The following is a 15567-nucleotide window of genomic DNA, read 5'->3' as shown; positions in this document are numbered from 1 at the left end:
GCAAGTTAACAAAATTCAGAAGCAAGCTGGAGAAGTTGGAAATCCAGAAATTTGTGCACTTTGCGCAGCACAAGTGATCAGCTCTAAAACATTCGCAAATTGAATTAATTGAAACAGTTTCCAGAATGCTACGATGGGGTGAAAAAAATGTAATATAGAGAGCTGACATATTCCTACGAGGAAAGTAAAGCTGGTAGTCAACTTACAAATACAAAAATCTTGATGCCATATCTAATGAAACTTTCAAAATATGTAAAACTAATGATTCCATAGATTTTAGACGTTTATTTTAAATCAGAAATCAAATTTCTCGCTATTCCATTTCAAAAGGTTGCCGACCCCTGCCCTAGAATGTCAGCTATTATGACATCTTCATAAGCTTCTGGTAGTTGATTATGAAGGAACCAAATCATTTCCATTTTTCCGTCTTTATTTCTCTAACCGAAATGCACTGAATTCCATGAAAGTTCTGCAGAACACAATAAGAAACGAAAACTTTGTTCATTCACGCTTTGTTATGATCAGCTGTGATGGAAGTCTATGAGGACGATATGAGAGAGTGAGAGCAACAGAAAAAGTGAGAAGGGCAAAGTAGTGTGAAGTACAAAATACGAGTACATAGTTCTTAAATGCTGATTTAAGAATTTTAGCTATTTCGGTTTGTATTATTCTCGTGATCCTGCAAAATTAAAAATTATCAGGCCGGAGAATGTTCAGTTGATTATTTTTACAACTTTGTGAATCTCCCATTCATTATGTCAAATACACTTTTTCTGATTGTAATTAACTCACCTGGCGTTAATCTGATCGACTGCCCTAGATATTGCACCTTATAAACTTTACCTTATTAGGTCCAAAGTTACCCACGCTTTCGAGTGACTCCCAATATCCCTGTTGCTATTCAACTACAGCAGGACCTCTTTAATTCGAACTCTGAAAATTTCCTCCCCATTCGTATTCGTGGAGCGTTCGGATTATAGCATATAGAATCTATAGGGTATATTTTATGAAATATAACTAAGCTTTGTCTCGTAATTCACGTCAAAGCGTTTTTTCTGGCAAAGATATTCACTTGGTCAAGCCCATGCAAGATATGTATTTTGGCCAGAGACCGCTTGAATTGGAAACGCTATTGGCTCAACGTGAGATATTCTTGTCTGTTACTTGTCGTATTATATCATCATCATTATTTAGCCATTAATTTCAGCATCAGAAAAGTTTCTATTAACGAAAAAAATTGTAGAAATCTTATCTTTGTGGTCAAAGTCAACTTAAAGCCAATGAGAAAACAGCTTCTTTCATAGTGGTCTTCTTAGGATATCGAATACAGTACATTCAGATTCCAATGCCCTTTATGCGAAAACTTTAAGCAAACGTTTTTTCTCCTAATTCATCATTATGTTTTGAATAACGTTTTGGTCCATTGGCTGGATGGGCGCTGTGAAATTAGGAAGCATGTATAAAACTGAAATTTTTATCAGTGGATCACAGATTTTCATCAAGCGGATGCATTATCGAGAAGCACGATCAGGCTCTTCTTAGATAGGGATTTTTTTACTTTAGAGGTAAAGTATCCTTTCAATCACTTTAGAAATTTAGGTCTCATCACCCATCATTTCTTTGTCCTATGTAATGTATAGGTAGTTTCCTTACGTGGCTTTTGTGGCTTTTGTGCTTTGCCAATGGTCAACAAAGGTAGTTTGTGCGTTCCAATAGCATTCACAAAGGGTATGAAAGTTATCCTTTGTTAGAAATTTTAGAACCTGGGGCTTTAATTTTTAAGTCAAATGGCGTTTTGTTTGGTTTCGTTTTCCAATACAAACCAAACTCATCCGCATTATAGATTTGCCCTGCGGATACATTTTTCTCCTGGAGAATTATTGTACGGCGTCCTCGTTATTTGACAAGCTCTTGCCGGTTATTTTGAGTTGACTTATTCCGTCTCTCATTTCAAATTTTTCCATCCAACCTTTATTGACAGAAAACTCTCCTCGCCCAAGTCTTTCATGAAAGTATTTTGCCTTCGTTATCAAAATATCTCATGATAAACTTTTTTTCGTCAGTGTTCTTTTTCGGGCGTTTTTGATGTGTTTCGAGTATCTGTACCTTTTTCAGTTCGTACAACATAAGATCGTATTTGTTCTTATTTTTCTTAATATAAAAATGATAAATTTGTTCACACCATATTTCTGCTCAAGAGAACTAAAAGAAATACCTTCCTTGAATTGATCCAAAATCTCGCATTTTGCAGAAACAGTCAAGGTAATGTATTTCCTTTTCTTTAACGTCGAAGCCATGATGTAAAAACCCCAATAACAAATGCGTATGATACCTACTGGACATTCGGTAAATAACTGGCGTGACAAGTGGAAACGCGAGCGGTGGGTCGTTTAGATTACAGATGTGTTCGGATCAGAAGAGGTACAGATTAAAGAAGTCCTGCTGTATAAACAGGATAATTTGATTAGCAATACGAGGAATTTCTATATGTATCTAATAGTCAACATCAAGATTTTAGAGGGGGGTTAAACGAAAATGCTAATTGTAAACATAATATTGAGTCTGTAATTTTTTTCTAAACTAATTGTAGTAAGAATTTGCTCTAATATATGTAAAAGATAAAATAAAAAGGACAGTTTTTATAAATTGTACCTTTGGGTACAATCTATATATGTACTTAAAAAATAGATGATAAATATCTGTATTGGAACTACTAATTTTTTTCATACAATTTATGTGTGCCACTTTATTCGAATTTCATAATATGATTTAACCCAAATTTTCTAATTTTTTGCGATAAAGCGTAAAACGCACATATGTCAAATAGTTTTGATAAATTATTTACCAAAACTTATTATTGAGCGACACCTGAATACCTATGAAACTGTGTACTTTTTCCTTCTTCCAAAGCTCACTTCAATGGACACATTCTTAGTTGATAAAATAATAAATACTAAGGTCGATTTTTGCGAAGACTTTCGGATAACTTTTTAAATATTCTTTTCGTTCAGTTTAATAAATTAAATTATGTTTATGGTATAAACAGAATAACTTCAATGACATACAACTTAATTGCGCATTCTAAATTGAAACTATCAGTCTGATTCGTTGTTGACGTTAGTCTAACGAAACTAGAATGACACGAGAATATTAGAAGTGACAGCAAAAACTGTCATCCATTGTGTGCCGTTATTGTTTATTGTAAAATACGTTATTGTGATAACGTCAGATCCTGTTTGAACTTTCTAAAAAAAAGTAGATAAAAGTAATACGCTTTCATACAAAATATATGAGATGAAATATAATAGATTATTGAACACACTGTTTACACCACCAATACACCAACACTCATAATTACACTATCTGACGCGCGTTTCTATAACCAAGTTATCGTCTTCAGAGACTGAAGGTAAACTGTTCAGTTCACTTTACCTTCGGTCTCTTTGCGACATACAAGTTTCAAGAACTTTTATTCATATGTGAAGCTTCATATACTCTTGATTTAAATTCAATTTAAAAAAAAAATTAACGGAACGGCTAGAATCAGTCTTTATATTTTAGAAACTCAACGAGATCAGATGTGACACATATCTTGTAGATGATTATCTAATTGTTTTTGAAACAAAAAAACTGGTGGCCTTCACATCGCAATAAATAATTGCCACCAGTAAATTATTTGAACAAGCTCATAAACGTAAATATTTAACAGAAACCAGATACTAAACAAAATATAAAAATTGTTAATGTTAATAAAAATGTTAATTTTTTCTACAGACTCATTTGTTTTTTTAAAAAACGTTCTTTGAATGATGAGTCAATGCTGTTGTTTTTATAAAGATCTTATTTCACGAGCGGAAACAAGCTACTTCGACAGATTTTACAGATAGTATTCGAGAGAGGTTTGCTACTACGTTGATTCTGTTGTAGAATTTTTGTGGATCAGGTGAAGTAAATAATAAACTCGTGAAAAACTGAATACTTTAATTAAAACTTGTAACTCGAACGTTTACAAGTAAAGCAAATAACCGACTGACTCTAGTAAAAATACGATACACTTTTTAGACCTCTTTAAACAAGAACAGAGCGTCATTCTTATCGTTAGCAAAACATACACATAAACGAAAAACTACACCAGTAGATATAAAAACGGTCAACAAATGTATCGATTACAAAAAACTCGTATGTCAGCCTAAAAATGCCGACACGCTAGTCAGTGATGCTTTTAAACACTTCAATACTCTCCCTAAAAGTATAACTGACTAACCAACTCACCCAGTCTATAAGCTATTATTTCGAACTAAACCAATTTCCGAAAACAACTTCACAAATTTAGGTTTTGGTAAAGGCTTCGTCATAATATCAGCAACCTGTTCGTCACTAGATACATAAATGACGTCAAATTCGCCCTTAGCATATACATCCCTAACAAAATGATACTTAACATCAATATGTTTTGTACGAGCATGAAATTCTGGGTTCTTTATCAACTTAAGTGCGCTTTGATTATCGATACATAACAATGGATTTTTTACATTTTCTAAACCTACTTCACTGATGATGCGCTTTAACCAAATTAAGTCTTTTACCGCCATAGCCGCACTCACGTATTCGGATTCAGTCGTTGATTGCGCGATACATTGTTGTTTTTTACTGAACCACGTTACAGCCGCACCCCCGAACTTACAAATTACTCCCGAAGTTGACTTTCGCGTATTTACGTCACTCGCGAAATCCGCATTTAAGACCATACAGACTTTTCTTAATTAAACAAACTTGAGAGGAGCCATTCTCGAAACCTTTGGGCTGTTCCATGAAAATTTCCTCCTCAAGATCTCCATACAAGAAAGCTGTTTTGATGTCGAACTGTCGTAGATGAAGCTTCTCCATAGCAGCAAAACTTAACACAACACGAATAGTCTCAAAACGAGCCACGGGACTGAAAGTTTCATTAAAGTCTATCCCGGTTTTCTGCGCACAACCTTTTACGACAAGACGCGCCTTAAACCGCTCAATTTCACCATTGTCTTTATACTTGATACGAAAAACCCAACGATTTCCAATTACCTTTTTGTCAGGAGGTCTTTCAACTAACAACCACGTGTCATTTTGTTGCAGGGAGCTCATTTCTTCTTGCATAGCACGTTCTGATGAAACCGCCTTCTCGAAGCTTTCTGGCTCACTCTAAGCAACCCACACTACAGGAATACCGTAATAATCTGGAGCATTGATTTTATCCCTGGGACGTAACTGACTTGTTGTAGTTTCTGAAGACACCTCTTCCAAAACTTCTTTTGGCTCTTGCAGCATTTCTGGTATCTGATCTTCATCGTGATTTTCTTCTGATGTATTCTCAAATTGAGTTGATTTTAAAACTATTTTCTCCTCCTTAAAAATCACATCATGACTTAATACCACATCATGTTTTTCCGAAACCCAAATACGATACCCATCAAGATGTTCAAGATATCCGACAAATATGCCTTTCAATGCCTTTTTGTCCAGTTTTCTACGTTTTTGTACAGGTATGTGGACAAAACAATCCGTACCAAAAACTTTTAGGTTACCAATTCTGGGTTTCTCAGCAAACCATAATTCATATGGGCTTTGATCTTTGATTTTGGTTGGTCCTGTTCTATTCAAAACAAATACAGCAGTATTTACAGCTTCGGCCCAAAGAAACTGCGGCAAATGTGGCTTTGCATGTAACATAGAACGTGCTGCTTCCATTAAGGTACGATTTTCTCGTTCGGCACTTTCATTTTGCTCCGGGCAGTAAGGTGTTGTTATTGTATGTTTAATACCTCGTTTGTTCAGGAAATCTTCAACCTCCTTATTCACATATTCGCCACCACCATCTGTACGCATTTCAATGATGTCTCTACCAAAGCGTGTTTTAATTTCCGCGCAAAAAAGTTCAATTTTGTCTTTGACCTCCGATTTTTCACGAAGAAAATAAACAGTCCGATAATTACTGTAATCGTCTTTGAAAAGTACATAATATCTTTTCTTACCTGGACTTTCCACTTGGATCGGTCCGCACACGTCCGAATGAATAATTGCACGCGGTTGTGATGCAATATTCTCACGTGTACCGAACTTGAGTCTGTGATGTTTACCGAACGCGCACGCATCACACAACTCATTGTTTAACTTAAGTTCAACTCCGCGATTTTTCATAACCATCTGCACGTGTCGTTTATTTTGATGACATAACCGTTCATGCCAAAGTTGCAGTTGATCATCCACTGACGCGGCAGAAGCATTATCCGGCGAAACCACTCGCATTAAAAGTCGATATAAGTTACCCGCTTCGATCCCGACAGCCACCAATTTTTTACCTCTACGAAATGTACATTGAGTACCATTATGCGTCAGAGTGAAATCGATACCCTTTTTAGCGGCTACGCGAACCGAAAACAAATTTTCCGACATTTCCGGAGTATAGAGGACGTCACATAAAGTTCCTGGGCACCACTCACCGTTTACAAATGTCTCCATATCAATGTCACCACTTCCAAAAGCTTCCACGGCGGCACCATTACCTAGATAAACCATAGTTGGTTTTGCAAATTCTTTAATATTTACAAACCAGGTCCCTCGATTTGTCATATGCTGCGAAGCTCCAGAATCAATGAGCCAATGATTTTGTCCACTCCCGGTAGTATTCCCAACAAAGGCTTCTCTCTTTTTACTTGACGAGCCTTCACTTTTATTTGGACAGTCCTTTAATAGATGTTTTTTGGAGCCACACGAAAAACAACCCCGACAGTCTTTAAACGTGTGGTTGTTTTTGCGGCATAACGAACAACGCGTCACAGAATCAGCTGAAGATGACTTCCCGAAACGATTTTTCTTTCCAGCAAACTTTCCTGAAACTAACGCTACTTTAGACTCATCTTCAACATTTTCTTGACTGCCAAATCTTAGTTCTTCAGTTAGTAGTCTTGTTGTCAAATTTTCTAAAGTACGTTTGCTTTGTTCTGTGGAATCCCAAGCACTGTGAAAGAAGTTGAATTTAGGTGGTAATGTGGAGAGTATTCTCGTTATCAACATAGATTCCGGTATCTTACCACCCAACTTATCCATCTTGTTTGCCAGCTGCTCAAGACTTGATATGTGATGCGCAATACCACCATCATGACTCCACTTAAATTCAAAAAATTGCTTTTGTACCAACGCAAGGCTCTCTTCGGATTTAAGATCGTAAACACTGTGCAGTTTTGACCACATTTCATGAGCCGTTGTACAATTCATAATTAACTGCAAGGGTTTTGTTTCAATTGTTTTGACAATCAACTTACGGGCAAGTTTCTCTCTTTTGATCCATTTTTTAAGTATATTCTGGTAGTCCGTAAATCCTTCAGTTGGCCGTTGTTCTGTCCCTTCACAAATTTCTAACGAGTCGTCACTGTCCAATAGCGTTTGCATCACAAACCGCCACTGCGACCAGTTGTCAGCATCACGCAGTTTATCTATTTTCGGTTTGTCAATTTCCATTATGGCAAACTTGACCGGCGAACGATAGCCGAATGCACTTAGTTTTTACTCAGTCGCACCCGCACTTCACTTTTCCGTTACACCGAAAAAAAACCGAACAATTATTTACTTCCACTACACACCTGGGCCCATAACCTGTTGTAGAATTTTTGTGGATCAGGTGAAGTAAATAATAAACTCGTGAAAAACTGAATACTTTAATTAAAACTTGTAACTCGAACGTTTACAAGTAAAGCAAATAACCGACTGACTCTAGTAAAAATACGATACACTTTTTAGACCTCTTTAAACAAGAACAGAGCGTCATTCTTATCGTTAGCAAAACATACACATAAACGAAAAACTAAACCAGTAGATATAAAAACGGTCAACAAATGTATCGATTACAAAAAACTCGTATGTCAGCCTAAAAATGCCGACACGCTAGTCAGTGATGCTTTTAAACACTTCAATAGATTCTTAGTTTCCACCATATTTTTTATGTCACCTGTCAAAATTTGACAGAAATCGTACAGATATATTAGTTTCAATATTTATATGAAGTATACTATTTGCGTGGCAAGATGATGATCTCCTGTTTGCAATAATTTCTTTCTAGGTTGAACATAACACATTTTTTAATGGCATACATATCTGCATGAAAAATGCTTTGTCGCCCAGGCTTTCAGAGTGTTTGGTTCTAGGCTTGTACACTGCTATCCAGCTCTTTCGGCTGGATCCATCCGTATACCATTTGATGACATTTCTGTTCATTTATATTATGGTGTTTTGACCCCTTTTGTTTCTAGAAGTTAGTTTTGAGGTAAATTTTTTCTCAAAACTAAACTTTTCCGGTGTTTCGTCCTGAGGCATATCCCAGATTTGATCATGTTTTTAGGACGATTTGTTTCTTCAGACTAATTCTAGTACCTCAAACCACTGCTCCATATGTGCTTATTGGTCTCACGATGGCCGTGAACATCCACAGTAGGATCTTGATATGAGATATATATGTTCGAGATAACATTCAGTCCCACCGATCCATACCACGTTCTTGTATACTCCACATAATGGGGATGCAAATCTCCTTTGTGGATATCTTGTATTTGCAGTAATAAAAATGGTATCTTGCCGTCATTTCATTTCTGCTGTTTTAGTGGATAGTAGTTGTGTTGTTTCATCTATCTGGAGGTTGTCTTATCTATTCCTCTCACGTCAAGGCTCTTTGGACAGCTTCAAGTTGAGTATTTTCAAATGAACCTTCTATGTCTATAAATGTACATACTACGTTTCCTTTATTCGTCAGAGCATTCTGAATTCCGTTTGTCAATTAGTACAGTCTCCGAAAATTCGCATGTCTGGTATGCATATTGAAAGTATGGAGTGGTTTTAACTTCAGTGTCTGTTCTAATATAAATAATAACAGCTTTTTCCATCGTTTTTAGTAAAAACGATTTGAGGCGGTATCCGTATCTATTACCTAGATTATATTATATTATATTATCTAGATACCGTACCGGTATCTATTTTTGGTATGAAGGTTACTTTAGCCAGTCTACAATACACTGATATAGATCCCAGCTCTAGACTGCTTCGATTGAAGCAGATCAAGTGTGGCAGGATTTCTTCCTGCACACAAACAAAGAACTGGGAAGATTCCGACTACTCGTGGCCACTTGACAGCTGAAAGGTATTTATCGCCCATTTTATTTGTTCACTGCTTAGCATTTGATGCAGTTTCTCTAATAGCTTTGTTCTGGCTTTTTCAGTACCTGTATAGTTGAATTGATTTTACCCTTTGCCAAAACCATATGGAATCTTGCAGACGTAATATCCTACCAGAATTTTCTGAAGCTTTGCAGCTTTTCTTTTTAATTCCTATATTGCGGCAGCGAGTTTCCTGATACAGCTCGACTTAGGAACACTTTGCTTTATTGAAGAGGTGTCTCAAACTTATACAGTAGTACTTCCGTCAGAAAATCGAGAATTTTTTATCTCTTTTAAGAGTCATTTCACGTATTCGGAGACACATTGTACATAAAATTTTATTCAAAACACGTTTTGAAATGAATTCAATAGCGATAAATATATTACGGACATATTAATATAGTAGAATCAATATATTCTTTGATAAGCACTGTTGAATCAATTCAACTATTTTATACGGTACTTTCGTGTAAGAATGTATACTAGTACTACAAACGTGTCTCATAATTTAATAATGTGAGTATGTAGTTGATTGGAATGATTGAATGGTATGGATGGTGATGATCTGAATTATAATAGCCAGCGAAATGAAATTTTATTTGTGGTCAGTTTCATTACATATCATACGAGTAGTCTCATGCATATACAATTTTTTAATTCACTTCAAATGTATTGAGATATAAAAACAAGAGGAGGTTGTAATAAGTAATTTTCATTAACTAGAGAATTAGATATTCGGCTGAATTTTTTGCCAGTCTTTTGATACCTGCTTGAGTTACAAATAGAGTTAGATCCCTTGAAAAGTTTAGATTTTGAAATAAAAGCACTTTAGTTAAAAAAAAATAGGTTGGCACCTTATGCCCTAAGGAGTTTTTTCTCGGCTTCTTCGTAAGAACCAGTATAGTCACAGGTGGGCTATAAATTTTGTAGGCTAGCATAATTTCGGCAACCTCTTCATCGGCGCAAATTTTTGGTCCAGCGAGGTTCCTCTTAAAGTCTGAGAACAGATTAAGTCTCAGGAGGCCAGATCTGGAGAATACGAAACAATTCCAAGCTGAACTATGCAATTTTACCATCGTTTCCATTGACTCGTGCACGGTGTATGAAATAGCACTTTATCTTCTTCAAACGATTGCGTTTTTCCGCGATATTGTGAGTTTGAAACATTTAATACAATGACTCAAGCAGTTCATTATTGAACATTTCAACAACTTGAGTTATACAAAGTAATACAGTAAAAAGTTTAACAAATTATTACTAAGTTTACCCTGATTCTAATGTGGTACCAGCCTCATTGAACATTTTTTGACGGACACTTTTAGACATACACATATGATTCTCCTTGCCTCCTTACTTCGCACGAAGATCAAATGAGCTTCAACCAATCAGGAAAACCAATGTTACTGATTCGATTTACACGCGCAGTTTAAATGCATTGGTCCGAGTCAAATTTAATCAGACCATATATGCACTCAACAGCAATAAACCTTACACACCTTTATAATTTTATTAAATATATTAATCTTCTTAATTAAAAGTAAGAATTGGTTAATTTATAAGTTGTTTACACACAATATGACATTAATGAATAATGTTTATTGATTATTAATAGAAAAATTCCAAATAAAGAACAAAATAAAAGTAACATATTTTTTTGAAAACTTTCTCCTTTATTTTTATTAGGTTTTCTGACAAGTTATGTCATTTTAATAGCGGGTATCTGTCCCTCTGCTAAGGCAAAGAGATCTAACCCTGTCAGGCATTAAAGAAATTAAATTGTCAACGTATTCCACCAGCAAAGCATCCCGCTTTTGACGAAGAGCAATTTGGTGCTGATTTATGTAACACTCCTTCCTAAATTGTCATACAAATGATTTATATGATGCATAACGATAGAGATCGTACAGACCAGTCCAAAACTGTGATTCCCACTTGCACCATATATTCAGTAACAATTCTGGCGGTATATAGACGAGCATTATCCTGCATAGAATCACAGCCTCGATGTACCTCCGAGCAGTCAGAGCCCCTTTGTCAAACAAAAACAGTTCAATTTGGGCGTGGAAGTTGATCCCACCCTAAAACATAACTCATCTTTTGGAAGGCCGTTTCTGCAAGCATCTATTCATACAATTCACACAATTCAATTTTCTCTTCTTTATGTTCCCATATTTTTTATCACTACATATTTGTTGTGTCTGTGTAATATCCAAATCCAAATTACTTAGTTCATGATTTACAAATACATTTTCATATTTCGTAGTTTCTAATTTTTAACGAAAAAAAAGTAGTTCTTGGAAACACATCTTCAAATACACAAGACTGCAGGCGCTGCACAGCACCTTTGTTTAACCTTACTTAAAATGGAGATAAATACAGTTTCCCGACAACTGGTACGGCACAGAGTTACTCTTTCATATTTTAAAAGATTGTAGCTACATAATTCAATCAATAGAGAACACTATAATCCAAATTTAAAGATAATATAGAGTTACACATATTTCTGGTTTCACCGATGATATTTTGTAAGCTCAACGAATAGTTTCAATCATTGTCATTATAAATAACACGGAATATCCATTAATGATAATAAAAATACTAAAAAAATCTCAGTAATAGATATGACGTTAAAAATTTTATTTGAAAAACGAAAACGAACCTCATACACGATTGATAAGTGATTTATTAAAATGTTTTTTAAACAGAAAAAAATGTATGCTATCAATTATGTAAAAAGTAAAGTAAATGAATAGACTCATGACTTCCATTAAGAAAGACACGAATGCAAATAAAATTATGGAAACCAGGGAAAACCTATCTCTCCTATATATATGTATATAGCAAACAACTGTATTAGAAAAATGAAAATTCAACGAACTCGTTATATTATGGAAATATAAGTAGGACATTAATATTAAAAAGCGCAAGTTAGTGTGTATTCTGACTCACCAAACCATTTAAATTTACAACATCCTCTGTTATAAAATAAAGAGCACACAACACATATTCAATCCATAAATACAACAGCAGAACTCGAATAATTATCAATTTAATACTCTTCATCTAATATAATAACTGTTAAAGGCATTAGATACAATAAAGATACTAAAAGATAGTTGTTAATTAATTAAAGTTAATTTAGACTCATAAACAGTCAAATGCAATAGTATTTGTATGAAGATAAACAAATTTTTGTACCTAGTAGATTTCATTACAATAGATAAAATACTTGTTAGCTATAATTTGGATCCAAAATATTAGGCACCAACATTGATATTGATTGTTTTTATCGTATTTTCTGTGTAATTGGTGTGAGTTCTATAAACAGCTGATAAATTCATTTTCAATTGACAAAGTTATAGTACTCGTAACAAGAACTTAAATTTTAAGAATTTCAGATTGAAATATTAAAATGAATTGAAACTACAATTTAAAAGAAATGTAGTTTGAAAAAACCAAAAAACACCCTTTCATAACATATGAAACTAAGAAGTGAAAAATAAATAAAGCACATGAAACTAAAAAGTTGAAAATAATTTTTTTTAAATAAGCTTAAAACAATAATGAATTAAAAAACTAGTATTATTGTGAAAATAGTGTTGGGATCTTGACTTACGAAAAATATGGAACAAAGTGAACCACGCTTTTCTATAATATTAGTATTTTTCATATTATTTTTAGTATTTTTCATTCCATACTGTTTAAGTTTATTTTAAAAAAAGTATTTTTGAACATTTTTGTTTGATGTGCTTTAAAAGTGTGTTTTTTTAAGTTTTTCCAAACTATATTTATTTTTCACTTTTTAGTTTCACATGCTATGAAAGCGTCTTTTTTGATTTCTTTTAACTATATTTATTTTCCACTTTTTAGTTCAATCTATTGTCAAAAAGTTTTCGTCGTTAGGATTGTGAATCTCCAACAGAGGACAGACAATCGTAAAATATGTTTCGATGTAAAGAGAAAATTTGCAATGATAATTTCTAAAAAAATTTACCGAAAAAAAACAATTTCTTTTTACAGCGTGAGCGGAATTTGAACCATGACCAGCAAATCGGGAGGTTAACGCCTTAGTCCGCTCGGTTAACGAACGCAATTCACAAACAAGCTCAGAAACCCATATACAGGTGAAGCTAATATAAGTTTGTTAATAATCATCTCTTATCTCCAAAACTCCATTATAACAGATCAATATATAGGTCTACCGGAGAAACCACGTTATAGTCAATTCTTACGAATGAGAGAGTAATAAAATGAAGGATTCGTAATCCATTGGCGTATGACTTCTTTTAGTAGACTGTGAAAATACTTTTCCAAGTAATATCTCGAGTAATTTCGTATGAAATAACATTTTCATAAATATATTGAATTATAGGGTGTACACTATGTTTTTATCTAATTAACCTGTTTATAACTTCCAAACAGCTAAGGTAGAAAATTGCAATTATTTCTCAAATGTTTTATTTTTTCACAGGGTATGAAGAACATTGTATCATACTGGTTATATAAGTAAAGGGATTTTTAAACAACTTTACGTTTATAAAAATTAATTCTAATATAAAAACTCATCAGTATAAGTGGAGTTACTTCATATAAATCAGAACCGGAAGATAAACTGTCATAACCAATATTTGCAATGAGTGTCTCGATCATTTAATCAGTAATATTCTCCAACTTCCACATTTTTTCTTTATGCTTAATCGTATGATAAACTGCCTTTTCTCAGTTTTGAAGCTTAACATTATGTATAGGCTTCAAAACAACTATTTAACTTCACTCATTTTAAAAGGATTATTTTTTTGTGAAACTTCTTCCTTTATCTGTGCCCATACCAGTTCAATCGGATTTAGATCGCAATCATATCTGGAGATATAACTACCATCTTCCCAAGATTTTCTGCAATCTCATGTTTTTTTAATTTTTCTATAAGAAGGGAACACAGAGCACCGGGATGGAACTGAATATTAATTGAATTTAGCCAATTCTGTAAATCTTTTTTTAACTACTTGGTTCTGGCCAAGTCAATAATTCTCCTTTGACAAAACCGTTTGAACTGCCGATGTGTATTTACTATTATCAGTCTGCGCCCATTTTCTGTTGGTGGATTTGAATCAGTAGATAGTGTTAGTGCTACATACTACAATACCGTTTCTTTCTTTCAAAATAGACTTTCTGGAATGGTTTTTCCAGCGAAAACCAATTTCTTTTAAAAGTTAAAACTATCTGTATATGGAAAAATACTTATAGTAAAATCATGAAAATTTCTACGTTTGGGTTTGGTTTGGGTTTTTAACTAAAATATTTTCAAAGATGGTAGACTTCCGCTTATACCGGAAGTCGACTGTAACTTTTTTATTTAAAACGGAACACTCTGTGTAATAATATATTTTTGAAATCTACGTAAAATTTTAGTATACTTTTGTCAAAGAATCTTTTTCGAAAAATGCATACTTTTTGATTTTTAATTTTTTTGTAAAAAATTTTACCGTTGCCCGTTTACCCTTATAAATTATTTTTTTACGAGGATATCCTTAAATATATGAAAATGGTTTCTATTCGGTTGCTTTTAGCAAGGTCAGAAGTATTTGAATCTATATTGAAAAATTTCTCATTTTATATACGGTGTATAATAAGTGTTCAAAGTTTAACTTCATATATATCAAATTTAATTATTTTTTTAAATAGAACCGCCCGGTTTTTTCTATTTTAATGCAATCAGGGGTAAAAAATAAGTCAAACTCATGTATAAATATACATATATATTTATACATGTATAAATGTTTTCTGTAAATTTTTAGAGATGCAGGTGTGGTCTAAATTTTATTTTGACCCTAAGAAATAAAAAAGTTTTTTTCTTTATCTTGTCAAGGTCTGTAAAAAAATAAAATCAAATCGTATTTACTAATCCTATTCCAACCTTTTTTATGTATACTTTTAGTATACCTTTTTCCATTCTTCTGTCCAGCTTATGGTTATGAAAGACCAAAAAATATTTAGATTATTCTGTAATGATATATTTTTGTTTCAGATTCGACAAAATTTCACGATAGTTACAATCTGAACTACGTTCAGTTTTCTAGAAGATAATTAGTTTATTCTTCATGCTTATCCCAAGATGTTAACATTTTCTATTATTGTTTTATTGACTTCATTATCTCTTAGCTTAGGATTGTTGGAAGGACCAAATATATGTACCACACAGGAAACGTAAGTTGATATTATATTTTTATTTTATTTATCGAAATCTTTTTCTTTGAATTTCTTATATTAGTCAACGCTATATCCATTGATAAGTGTAGGAGATTGCGGCTTTGCCAGTTAATCATCCAGTTTTCATTTACAAATAGATAACATTTATCTCCGACCTAATATGTTTGACGTAAAGAT

At 33.6% G+C, this 15567-nt stretch overlaps 1 protein-coding gene across 4 annotated transcripts in view; it reads left to right on the top strand.

Annotated features, from left to right (window-relative positions):
* The window catches only part of LOC130442532 (protein draper), an 83910-nt gene that overhangs the window by 11181 nt on the left and 57162 nt on the right, over positions 1 to 15567 (top strand). For all 4 annotated transcript variants that reach the window (XM_056776703.1, XM_056776701.1, XM_056776702.1 and 1 more), the window contains exon 2: positions 15209 to 15387. In XM_056776703.1, coding sequence (XP_056632681.1) covers positions 15296 to 15387 — 92 coding nt within the window. In that variant the 5' untranslated portion in view covers positions 15209 to 15295. The remainder of the gene's footprint in view (positions 1 to 15208; positions 15388 to 15567) is intronic.

The sequence above is a fragment of the Diorhabda sublineata genome, chromosome 4 (assembly GCF_026230105.1).
Source record: "Diorhabda sublineata isolate icDioSubl1.1 chromosome 4, icDioSubl1.1, whole genome shotgun sequence".
Classification (NCBI taxonomy): Eukaryota; Metazoa; Arthropoda; class Insecta; order Coleoptera; family Chrysomelidae; genus Diorhabda; species Diorhabda sublineata.
This window is presented reverse-complemented; position numbering and strand designations above follow the sequence as displayed.